Raw genomic sequence first — 12,866 nt, forward strand, 5'->3', positions numbered from 1 at the left:
CATTGTAACATGCCAGGTACAACCATACTTGGGGTACCAGCTGGAATATCCAAAATGTGGTTCTGCAAGTTTTCCAGCAGATTCAGAATGCAGAAAGATTGTTAATTTGGCCTCAGGTTCATATCTGAGGGTGCTCATGCACAGCAGGAAAGATGCAGTTGCTGCCATTATTAATATTAACTTTTGAGTGCTTTTTCAAAGGCATTTTTATAAAATGTCAGTGACACCCCGTTTGTTTTTATCAATTGACTTGGCTGCAGTCCCTCTTTTTGACTAGAAATATTTCTCATGATGCACGTGTCTGAGTCCACAGCTGTTAAAACCATCTAATGGAAGTACCTTCTATGTCCCAGTTGGTTGAATTTTTTTTTTTTTCAATGTAATATGGAAGCTTTTTTTTTTTGTCTTTTGTGTATTTGTGTAGTGCACCATCACTAAAGAAAAGAAAATGAATGATTTCTTACTGATTTTCGATAAAGCTTTTAAAATCTTATTATGAATGAACTTTAATAAAGGTTTACTATGAATGTGCTTTTCACACACAAGGCTTTGGAATTAACAATTTGAAAGTTATTCTTCATACAGCTACATATAAATATTTTATCATCTCTATTAAAATTACTGTAATTAAAGATAGGAAATAAATGTAGATAACATTTTTTATTTAGAAAGTTAGAATTCTTTGGAGGCCTGAAGGAAATAATTTCAATTAGGTTTTTTTCACAGCCGCATTGTTCTACAAAATATTAACTGTTCTACAAAGTGTTAACTGTCAGTTTCTGTGGCTCTATGACTACTCTGTTTTCTATCCATATATTTAATAATACATTTTTCTTGAGGAGTAATATGTGTAAGGGCTGAAAATATAGCCTTTTGACTGTAGGTTGTAGTAACAGCTTGAAGGCTTATTTGAAGCCTTGATTTTGATATTTGAACACTATTTTTTTTTACTGTTAATTTTTGAGAAGCAAAGTGTTATTGAATTGTTTTACACTACAAACAGCTTGGTTTTAAATGCTGATCAGTTACTGAGTTCTCCTTGAATTGATGCCACTGTTCCTTTGAGGCAGAATGTAGAATTTTAATACTATGTTTTAATCCAGATTTAAACAGATCAAAATGGATTACAAAATTAACAAGACAGGTACCTTTATTAACATTTCACGTCATCACATACAGGTAGCAATGAAGGTATATGGAGTTCACATGGGAAGACATTATTTCAGACAAAAGGACAGGGCCTCTGTTAATGATTGGATATCACATTATGACAAATGGGACATCTTCTTCGTAGTTTACCCTTAAATTTGTACTGTAGATTTGAGGCAAAGTCCCGTCTATAGGTCCTGTACATCTCAAGCCATTGCTATGCTGCAATGATTCACTGATATCATTTCCATCAAGAACTCCCTCAAAATACTTTCATCAAAACGGATGGGTTGACCAAAAAGAAAACAAAAGAAAAGAGGTGTGATTACCATTAAAGACAATCTAGTTTGCATGTCTATTTTCCTCACTAAAGATATGGTGATCTTTAGATTTTTGAAAATAGAATTAAAAGATTGACTATTCCTGAAAACTAAATATATTAAAAGCTAACATAGAATCAAAGTGTTATTCAGTATATGTACACAGTTAATGTTTTTCCCTGTACAGTGTAAATGCAACTAAGAAAAAGCACTGATCATAGGTATGTTTCAGTACCCGTGTATGACTTCCAATTCTGCCATTTTTTTCCTTTTGTCTTTTTAAGACTGAAAAGAGTGTAACTGCAAATGAATAATTAATATTCATTCATTCTGAAGGAATGTTTCCATCACATTAGTAATATAACATTTGTGAAATAATTGTGTTCATTGGCCAGATTTCTTTCTCTGACAGAGACAAAGCACTAGAGATCGTATACTGACTCCCAAATGAAGTCTCAAACTGGGAACCAAAATTGCCCAGTTCTCAGGATTCATTTTGCCATTTATGTAATCATAAAGAAATGAGACCCTTTTTGAAAAATCTCCTATATCTTTTGTGATGCCTATTGGAAAAAAAGCAATGAGTAGGTTGCATATTACATTGCAAAAACAGTTTTTATTTACATTTACAACACAATCCCAGACACTTCAAAATTTTTGTTAATTCTGTGCAAATTGGATTTGGCCTCTGAAAGGAAATTTGCCTTTCAGTTATTTGGAATCATTGAGTGAGGTCCATACCTACAACCATAAAAACGGTAGCCAGAGGGTGCAGTTATACCTAAGAATCGCCTTTGATGCTGCAGTTACTGTTGTCTGGGAAGGGGGGCTGCAAATGTATTAGATGGTGTAAGAAAGAGGCAGTGACTGTAGGAGGAAAAAGCATAAGGAAAATGGCAAGGATAGATGAGCTTCGGATGCGAAAATGTCTTGATACAGCTCTGTACATAATTACATTTTGTATAGCCGTATAATTTTCCATAAAACTCAGCAGCTCTTATTTTGTTTGTTACACTTGTTTACTGCAGGGTAATCTTTTTATCTGTTTATCTGAGTTTGATCATACGCTTTTTTAGAGAGATTCCAGTTCTCCTGTGTTATTAATCAGCATTGAGAAGGAATGACCTGTAGTTTTGCTTAAACTTGCAGAAGACTCCAACCTGGGAAAAGCTGCAGATTTGTTTGAGGATGTGTTTAGAGTTAAAATTGAATTCAAATTTTTGGACAGAGTCTGAAAAATACAGGAGGAGAGTTGGTAGGTGCAAATACAAGGTACTACATTTAGCCAGGAATAATCAACTTCACAAACATAAGATGGAAAGTGAACGGCTCTGCAGTAGTTCTGGAAAAAGACCTGGGAGTTATGGAAGGTCACAATCTTGATATGGGCCAATACCATGCTGTTATTAAAAAGGCAAATAGCAAACTGGTTTGGATAAACAAGCGTATAACTTGCATGATTCTTTGGCTGCTCTCAACTGTTACTGGCTAGGTGTCATGTTGCAAACACAGTTTCGAGGAATTATGTGGACTTATTAGGAGAATTTCCAGTGAAGGAGAATGAGAATGAGCAAAAAAAAAAAAAAAAAAAAGACTGTACCAACTCAGAGTATTTAAAGAAAAGAAAACTGAATGGAAATGTGCAAATGGCTACATAAAGGAATGAAGTAGTCTGTTCTCAGTGCCTCTTCCAGACAAGCCATGAGAGGCCAAAAAAGGCATAAGTAAGAAACTTTCTAAATCATTGGAACAGATTGCAGGGGAGCTTGTGGAATTTTTATGACTGGAATGAATGAGGTATAACTGATCCTGACTTAGGTCAGGAAAATTGATTCGTTGACCTCCCAAGGCTTTCCAGCACTGAAATCCAGCTGACCATTGCTGGGGTCACTTGGTAAAAGTAAATATTTCTTGTAACAAGCGTGTCTTTTTAATTACAAAGAAAATAGACTTTGGGAATTCTTCAGCTGCCCTATTGCAATTAGATATTATTCATACACGTTCTCTTCTGTCAACATATACCTCAAATGAAACATTTTCAAACCCATCTATTTTTAGACTTTTGCAACACAGTCTAATCACTAGGAATTTTGCTGTACCCTTGCAGATAAAATGTCAGTACCAAAAATTTCTGTATTCATTGGTTGGAATTCAGCTGGAGGGAAAACTGATCCTAGTAAAATGTCCCAAGATGGCAAGCATATAGGATGAAAAGATCTAATAAGTTATCCTAAATGCTCTATTTCTCGAATCTATTTGGACATAAGTACTGAATAGAATAGCAATTTTCACTTTGAAAAGAAAGAAGATTTAATGTCCAAGGAAGCCCCTGAAGTTTATTTTAAATGCAGCCTTTTAACCTAACTTCTTTTCATGTCTTTTGACTTTGTGGTCAAATGAACATTTCTTTATATATGGTAGTTTTGAAAGTCAATTCAATCTAATTCCTGAGGGCCAGTGGCTGTTTGATCTAGTCCAAAGAGATAATAAACACATACAAAACTTTATAATCCTGAGCTGTAGTAACTGACTTTGAAAAAGACAAGAGAGGAAGGAAACACAAGTTAATTTGATTTATGATACTAGGGCCTGCATTTCATGTTAAAAATAGTGGTGAATAAATAATAACATTTGTGGTAAGGAAGGCTAGTTATTAGCTACTTTCTTTAATCCATAAGACATCATTTATTATTTGTATACCAGAGGGTTTAGGATGTAATCCAATTTTTTTTGAGAGATGAAATCTCCATGCTGTAATGTTTCAAGTTCTAGTATACTTGTTGGGCAAGGAATGGTTTAATAAAACATTGAGAAAAAGAGAAGCAATTAGCTGAGCTGTCTCTGGAGCTTGAGGAGGTGTATTCTCAAAGGTTAACTCTGGCCAGGAGCTTTAGCTCTACATAGAATTGGAGTCAGTCAAGAAACATTCGGTTAAAATAATCTTTTCAGAAAAATGTCTATTTGTCAAAATTATAACCTTGCACGGGAACAAAGCACTTTTTTGGTAAATTTAGGCTGAGAAACCTGTCTCATGATGAAACATACAGATACAGGGGGAAAGGGAAAGCCATCTATCCCCGAATACAGTTAATACCCTCACCTGGGTATGTTATGGAGAAAAGCATTGAAGTGCATGTCTTCGTCCTTCAGAATCTAAGGGGAGTACTTGATACTTTGCTATAGACTCTGTAGTCTCTAAGTCGAATCCTCTAATTTTATGAAAACCTAGCAGGCAACCTACCTGAAGTAGAAGACTGTCTAATGAGGTATAAAATTAGAATAAGGACTTTTAAGCGTGAATTAAAAAATACCATGATGCCAAGTGCTCATCCGTCAAAACACTTAAGTCAATGAAACTACTCATGTGAATACTTTTTTGTTAAGTGGTCTCCTCTTAGAAGTGCTTTGTATATTGTGGATCCTTCCTCACATACCTCTAAGCTGAAATTTGATTGATTGCAATTGCTGAAGAAGTGTCTTTGGTGAGCTTGAAGTCTTGCTAAGAGGAGGCTGGCAAGAGATTTGATTTGATTCCAAGGAAGGAAGGTAATATTACCTGCCAGTTTCTAACCCTGTGGTTATAATAATGGAGTGTATTTAACAAAGTGAAAAGATACCAGTAAAGTTGAATATGGTAAATTTGCCTGAGATCCAGAAGACACTATAATACATGGTGAAAAATTAATGGACTAAAGTATAGTCACATAATATATCACTCACCGCAGCTGTTTGTACTTGATACATGATGCATTTGTTGTGGCTCACCTGCCCCCCGTCCGGCAATCTGTGTCTGCCCATCCCATTCCCCCCCATTCCAAACCTTTAAGCAGCTTTCAGAGAGCTGCCATGTTTCAAAAGCAAACACCCTGTCACAAAAATGCTGCTTTCCTTCTGAGTGTCTCAGAAAGCGTTTTTTCTGCTACAGTCAGCGAAAAGAAGAAACCACATTTTTCACAGGGACAAATGTTGAGAGCAGGTACATGCAGTCTGAATCATCGTCTAGGCGTACATGAGTTTCTCTCTGCACCTAGAGAAGTCTAGGACTCAGCAAACAGGAACAGGCAAATGTATGAAAATGCCGTTTCCATTTGACTGTCCAGCCTGCCTTTTAACATGGAGTCTTGCTAGCAGAGACTGCTTAGGTAGGCTTTACAGCATTACAGATTTTCAATATCTTCTAAGTAAATGGGAAACAACCTGTACAATGTCTTCTCCTTGTGATGTAAGAAGTAAATGGAGCTATATCTTCAGGAATGAAAGATAGCTGAACTGAGTCATGTTGCTACAGTGAGACTTTCACCCACTTTAATATTCTAGATAGTGGCTGAAAGCCATTGGAAGGGCTCTGAGTGATATCAGTGGTAGGTACTCATTTACTGAGTAGGTTGGAGAAATATTTACTTAGAAGTAGCAGTTACATATTGTTGTAAGAAATTTTGCTTATTGCTTGATTTAACTGCAGACTTTAGAATTCAAACCTGTAGCCTCAGCTGTTTGACTTTGCACATTGGTAGTGACTTGTTTTACTGGTAGTCTTGATAGCTTCAGCTATAAAACAAATTTTAACCACCATTGCTGTATTAAAGTTTCTTACTAGTTGTATGAACAAATTACACTAAATTAACATGACAGAAGGAAAAAAGCAAAACTTCTCAGCCTTTTAAAGTAAAACATCTGTTCTCCCACCAATAAAATTAATTGAATAAGTATTTTTTGTATTAAAAAATATTTACATGAAACACAGCTGTTAAGGCTTTGAACTGAATACTAGAATGACATTAACAAACATTATTTGTTGAATCTCAATGTAGTACAAACTCCTGCAAGTACCAGTAACATTCATCCACTGAAGTATAATCTGACTTTTCTAACAGAGTGAAATTCATGCCTGTGCAGATGGCTCCCACATGGCCCATGTCTCACTTAAATCCCTCTTAATCCCTCTTTCGAGAATTCAAGTTGGATTTATGCAGTGTATAGTCCTTGCAGTGACCCTCTGCCTATAGTGAATTTCATTCTTGGTTGCCATTTTATTTATATTGCCACTTTAAGCTGCAGTATCTTTACCAAATTAACCCTATATCCTGGCATAAATCAATCTCAGACTCTCTTTCAAAGTTGGGAATACTGTTACTTTTACCTTGTTCTTCTTCCTCTTGCGGCGGAATCGCAGAAGTTCTTTATGCTGCCTCGACACAAAGTTTACAGCTGCATACTCCAAAAGTGCAGAAAATACAAAGAGCAGACACACAGCCATCCAGATGTCAATGGCTTTGACATATGACACCTATGGAGAGAATAGAGCAGAAGACTGAATATGTTAAAACCACAGATGTGAAGTTTAGTATTTCATGTCAGAAAGAAGTGTATTAATATCTCCACATCCCAAAGCTACTTTTATCAAACAAAACGTAACTTGATAGCTAGATAATAAGAGGCACAGCAATTCAATCTATAAGGGTTAAATATTATTTGTAATTTTTTTTTCACAAAATCTGTTTACTGTTTACATCAGTAACAGTTCCTCATAGTGTACTGTGTATTTTATCACAAACCAAATAATCCACAAGAAGCATATGCTCTTCCTCCATTTGTCCCACTGAGATCTGTGAATGAAGGAACCAGAGGATAGCTTATAGTGGGACCAGTGGGAATTCCTGTATTGTAATGGATCTGATGTAAAGTTCCTGGAAAAGAAATTAGGTAGAAGGAGGGAGATTGATGGAGAACTCTGATATGTTCATTCGCTGCTAATATAGGCATGGTAAATCAAAGACATAGGTTCAAATTAGTGCTGTAATTTTGACACAGTAGAAGTACTGAAAATCAATTATAGAGTAGATGAACTCATTGCAGTCCTTTATTGCCAAACTCAGCTGCAGGACATAATCTGAACTAGGAAAATAGGGCCTGTTCCTTCTCTGTGTGCAGATATACAAGAGCTTTGTCATATAAGTCAACATAGCTAGCTTCAGGCCTCAGAAATGTGACAAAAACATCTATAGCTCTCTCTGGTAACCTCTTACATTCTCGCTTTTCTGAGTTTTTACAGCATTCCATTTTCTTATCTGTTGATGCTACATGTGGATACATTTGAATCCATATACTTGAGGCGCAAAGCACACTCACCTCTGTTAAGGGCATCTATTTTATGTAGAAAAAAAATTAATTAGCCAACCTAAAAATACCATGTTAAAACTAATACAGAAGTAGACTTTGTGTAATTTTATTGTATACATTTTTTCTATTAACTGCAATGGCACATGAGGTTGGTCAAGGAATAACCCTTAAAATGAAAATCTTTAAATCAATGACAAGTCAGAAAACTTAAATAGTTAATCACAGAAATATACTTTAAGATACTTAAATTGTGTGGTGAACCATTCTTTAGACAATTGTTTGGATCTATTTAGCTTCACATTTTTATACATTTTCATGTAAATGTGTTTGTGACTAGTGAGTTAATTCACAATGTAGGCATGTTTTGGGAAAGGAATATCATTGAGAACAGGTTGGAATCTATGACCTTTAGAAATTCAGTCATATTTGCTAGCATGTCATCAGATACTGGGATCTGGAAAAGGATGAGCTAGTCAATTGCTAACAAGCCACATTTATGTACTACTGAATAACATTGCTTTCATCACTTGCTGAGGTTTATGGAATTTAGTAGATACGTGGTTGGCTAAATACTTGAGACAGGAGAGAAATAGAATATATTCCCTCTATATATATATTCTATATAGTGGCTCAAAAAACCCCAAAATATTCCAAAGTTATTTATCTTCTTTAGAACATGCTTAAATGCTGATAATTAAAATACATATTACAAGGTTGACTGCAGGTGTGTGTTTGCCATATAGCATTATGACTAATGCATTACAAACAAAGGAAATTCTGCCTACCTTTGGAAGAGATGCTCGTGAACCTGAGCTTTGTGTTGTCATGGTCAGTACAGTCGTGATCCCTAAAGCCACTCTGGCTGGAGCTGCATCCATATTGATCCAAAATGACACCCAGGAGAGAATGACGATCAAGAGACTCGGTATGTACATCTGGATGAGATAGTAACCCATCTGCCTCTCAAGGTGAAATCGGACTTCAATACATGTAAACTTTCCTTTTTATAACAAAGAAGAAATATTCAATAGAAATAGAATGTTCCTGACTGTCAACATCTTGTGCACCCTCTAAAGAATTTGCAGTCCATCAAATATATATGTTAACTAATGAAAGATGAATGTTTTGATTTCTCTTCAGTGATTTTTAATATCTACAGTCCCCATTATAACAGGAGTATCTACTGGAAAGAAAGTGGACAGAAAAACTGAAAATTTAAGAATTCGATAAGCTCTGGAACTCTTCTTTCCTTATAAAAACAAAGAGATGACTGAAATAGAAATCATTATGACATAGGAAAGTTGCAATCACACTTGTTATCCCACATATTGTTTGGAAATACTGTTGTATGCAAAGAAAAGGCTTGGTCTCCCATTGTACAAAATCTCCTTTATCTTTTGGTTCAATTTTAAGATAAAATTTATGAGTTTTTAATCCAATGAATTTGGGAAAAATATAGTAAGATCTGGGTGAGTTATCCATAGGAGATTCTGCTAAATCTCTGCCTTTATCCCCATTCAAACTGTTCCAGCTCAAAATTACAATGACTGATATTCAGTCAGAAATAGAGGACTTGAGATTAGGCAACTGAAGGAAGCTAATTAAATTGCTTAATTTTTCCAGATACTGAATATCATGCAACTTCCACTAATTTAACAAAACCAGAATGAAAAAAATCTATTGTTTGCTCATAGAGATGCCATAAACCCATTTTTTTCTCTTATCCAGATTGGTGGGGTTTTTTTAATTTGTAAAACTGTAGATTATTTCAAAGATCTTGAGTTGGTCTCATTAGGTTTTCTAATTCTTCTCAATGCTTATATTAGTCACATATGAATGATGCTGAAGGCAATGCTGTTACTATAAACAGTGTACACATGACATAGTTTCTCATAGCAAGAAATATACAGATTTCTTTCTTATTTGAATAAAAGCATTTCCTAGTTCTAAATTTAACATGGAAAGCTATGTAGTTAGTTATTTCTTAAGTGGTATGAAGTTTTTTGGTTATGTTTTCCAGTAGTTTTTGATATTTTGCTAATCCATTTTTATTTGCCAAAATGCCATTTTATAGCAAATTGTTGCACATTAATAGTGCTTTAACATTTATATTAACAAAATTGAAGTAATTGACTTATTTATGAACTTATCCTGTACTAATTTAATATATTGTGTATTATGCTGTGACAATAGTGTTAGGCATACAGAAATGAGTTTCAGATAAAGCCAAACTGTAATGTTTTTATTCTAGACATAATAAGTACTTGGCAATATCTTCTGAACTTCATTATTTTCATAATAGTTCTCTTAATAGGCCATTTGTTCTTTCTATGATGTCATAGTAAATGTGACTGTATGAAATTTTTGTTCTACTGAGGAACTAAAAAAACATATTTAGAAAGACGATAGTTATCATGTTCAGTTTTAAAATGAGATGATGTATCTCAGGAATTTTATGTCTGCTGGTTCAGTTATTAGTTCCATTCCTAATTGCTGGTGTTTTCTGAATCCTACCTACAGTCCTGAAATCTGTGTCCCAAATCCTGGCTCAACCATCTGCTGCCCTAGCTTCAAAACTGATTTCTGCTTCAATCAAGGAATTAAGTCCTGGTTTAACAAAGTGAATGAGAATTTTGGTGTTTACTTTAGAAAAGGCCAGGATTCCCCCCCCATGTTCTCTTCCAGGATCTTCAAAAGGTTACATGATACATTCTGTTACTTAGCAGTTCAGCACATCCCACATAACTAGTTCTGCTCTGACCGGCCTTTGTCAGAATCATATTCTTACTTCAAGCTGGTCCTTACCCTGAAGGTTTCTTTTTTGTGACATTTGTTCTGTTAATTCAGCAGCCTTGGACAGCAGCGATCTCTCTCTCATATATCACCATAAATCATGGTGGTAAGGAGTGACAGAAATGCATCAATCAAATCCAGGTCTCTTGCAAAGCCATTTTATTTGGCATCACATCAGCAAGAATTACAGTTCAACACGCAACATTTTCTTCTTATAGGGTCCTATATTCTTCTTTCAAAACAACTTAGGAAGAAAAACTAAGAGCATCAGAATGGGTCATTTATGCATAACTGGAGTGTGAATGAGCGTTGGCTATTACTTGTGCATTGTTTTTTTTCCCCAGAGAAAGGTGGGATAAAAGATCTGAGTCTCTTTCCTGAGTACTCAGGTGGGCTGGAATTATTACAGAGATCTCAGCACAAAGATACCATGGTCCTAAACAAGGAGCAATAAATAATATATTAGCTCTGATGTGGATTATTTTTATGTAGTTGCAAGTTTGCTTTCTGAACTAAGGAGAAACAGAGGAATAGCTGTGGACAACAGAACCCTAACAAAATGAAAGAGGTTGTGAATGAAAGGAGTGCATATGTAATACATTGTAACCACAGAAAAGGAGAGAAAAGAGATGGGATTATGAAGAGGCCAGAACTAGGACTGAGTGATGTGTCAGAGGAATTATACAGAATGATTTTTTTACTTAGTTTTGTATTTTTGTAAACATCACTGGCCAAGGTAAAAAAAAAAAACCAAACAAAAAAAAAAACTGAAAAAAAGAAAGTGAAGGGTGTCTCAAAGTGGAAAAATATCTGCTTAACTCCACAGAATGTGTGACTTAACTCCTGCTTTCGTCTTAGGCCCAGTGAATTTATGGACATGCCAGTCATATGTCCAGTTTCCCAGTCAAGACCACTGTGTTCCTCATCTGCTCTGTTCCAGTGCAGCACTGAAAAATAGACTTAATATGTGGCGACTCCCCAGGGAGACTGGTGGCTACCCACATCGACACTTCTCTCTGTACTCCACTGCTGACTATCAGCTTTCTCTCCGGTGGAAGACAGCAGAGGAGAAAGGCAGCAGCTGGAAGTCAGTCTCGGCACTGCAGTTGCAGCAGTTGCTGGTCCAAGTGCGGAAGGGTTGATGTTATTTTTTGCCCTTCGTGTTCGAGATCAGAACCACCTGCATAAACTTGGCTAATGAAGCAGAATGGAAAAAAACCATTTGCACTAGCAGATGTGAGCTTCAGCTAGGAGGCAGCCAGCAGAGGTTGTGCTGTTGTTTCCCAGCTGAAGCCGGCATCCAGCTGTCGGCCCTATTTTTCTCCTGTATTCCATTTCAAATTCAAAGCCAGGTTAGCTGTGGTTTAATCTATTTGACTGGATACTTGAATGGATCAGAAGAGACATACCCATGAAGTCATCTCAGCTGGGGAAGGAGGTAGACAAGGAGCTAAAAGCATTGTTCTAATAATTCATTTGCGGTACATAAAAGGTAAGCTCTCATTCATTCTGATAGGCACTGTAAATGTCACAGAGAGTGGCTAGGAGGAGTATATGAAACCTTTGTGGTATCGTGGTTTTGCTGAACAAATTTAGGCATGATGCTAGTTTCAGACCAGAGCTAAATATAGATGTGCACACAATCCATACAAGGGACAGGTTTTTGTAATGCAAAAGAAAGAACAGCTATTGAGGGCTTCCTAAAGGTTAAGCAATTTTGCCTGAAACAGAGGTAATGTTTTTTGTGTTTGTAAGTCTAGCCTAGCCAGAGATTCAAGTGTGATAAAGGCACCAAGTGCTGCCTTGCTGAATGCCGTACCTATGCAAATAAAGTGAACGTACTGGTATACAGGCACGTGATGGTGCATTTTTCTCTCTTACACACGTTCTTTGCTAACAGTGTCAGATCTGCTGGGTTGGCATGATTTCCATGCAATGACCACACTGAAGCCAATATATAGTGGAAAAATGTATATTCCAGTCAGTCTATACGATTTTTCTTTCCCCGAGAAAGTATACGTGGCTTTTCTTGGGAGTCAGTGTCTAGGTCACATATTCTTTTCTTGGTTGTTTCTGCTGTGGCCAACTGTGAATAACCCGAGAAGAGCAATTTTCTACCTTAGCACACCTTCACACTGCACAGCACAGCCACCTCGGACCGTGACAGGTGCTGTTTAAGCAGTGAGTTATGCAGGCAGCAGTATGCCTATGTGATTAAAAGGCACTGGGGAAATCAAGCTTAAGTAGCAGCTTTCAGGCCATAAAGGGGTCCTTCTTTTCAGTTTCATCTGCCTCAAACTGCTCCAGAGGCAGTAGTTGGTAGAACTTAAATGTATTTGTCCCCTTTTAGCAACCCTTAAGATATCCCTTGGGGAAAGCTCTTCTTACTGTACCCTTACGATGTCATGGTCATGTTTGCAATTCCCAGGAAGGCTGAGTAGCTGTTTCTGAAGCTACATAGAAAGTTTTCATAATGGAGAATCA

At 36.3% G+C, this 12,866-nt stretch overlaps 1 protein-coding gene across 2 annotated transcripts in view; it reads right to left on the minus strand.

Moving 5' to 3' along the window:
• The window catches only part of GLRA3 (glycine receptor alpha 3), an 88,972-nt gene that overhangs the window by 5,487 nt on the left and 70,619 nt on the right, over window positions 1-12,866 (minus strand). Inside the window, exons 7-9 of one of the 2 annotated variants that reach the window (XM_075751926.1) lie at window positions 8,375-8,589; window positions 6,610-6,756; window positions 1,300-1,419 (exon numbers count right to left, since the gene is read on the minus strand). In XM_075751926.1, the coding sequence (XP_075608041.1) occupies window positions 1,300-1,419; window positions 6,610-6,756; window positions 8,375-8,589 (482 nt within the window). The remainder of the gene's footprint in view (window positions 1-1,299; window positions 1,420-6,609; window positions 6,757-8,374; window positions 8,590-12,866) is intronic. The other variant, XM_075751927.1, reaches the window with a different exon arrangement.

Source organism: Balearica regulorum, chromosome 4 (assembly GCF_011004875.1).
Source record: "Balearica regulorum gibbericeps isolate bBalReg1 chromosome 4, bBalReg1.pri, whole genome shotgun sequence".
NCBI lineage: Eukaryota > Metazoa > Chordata > Aves > Gruiformes > Gruidae > Balearica > Balearica regulorum.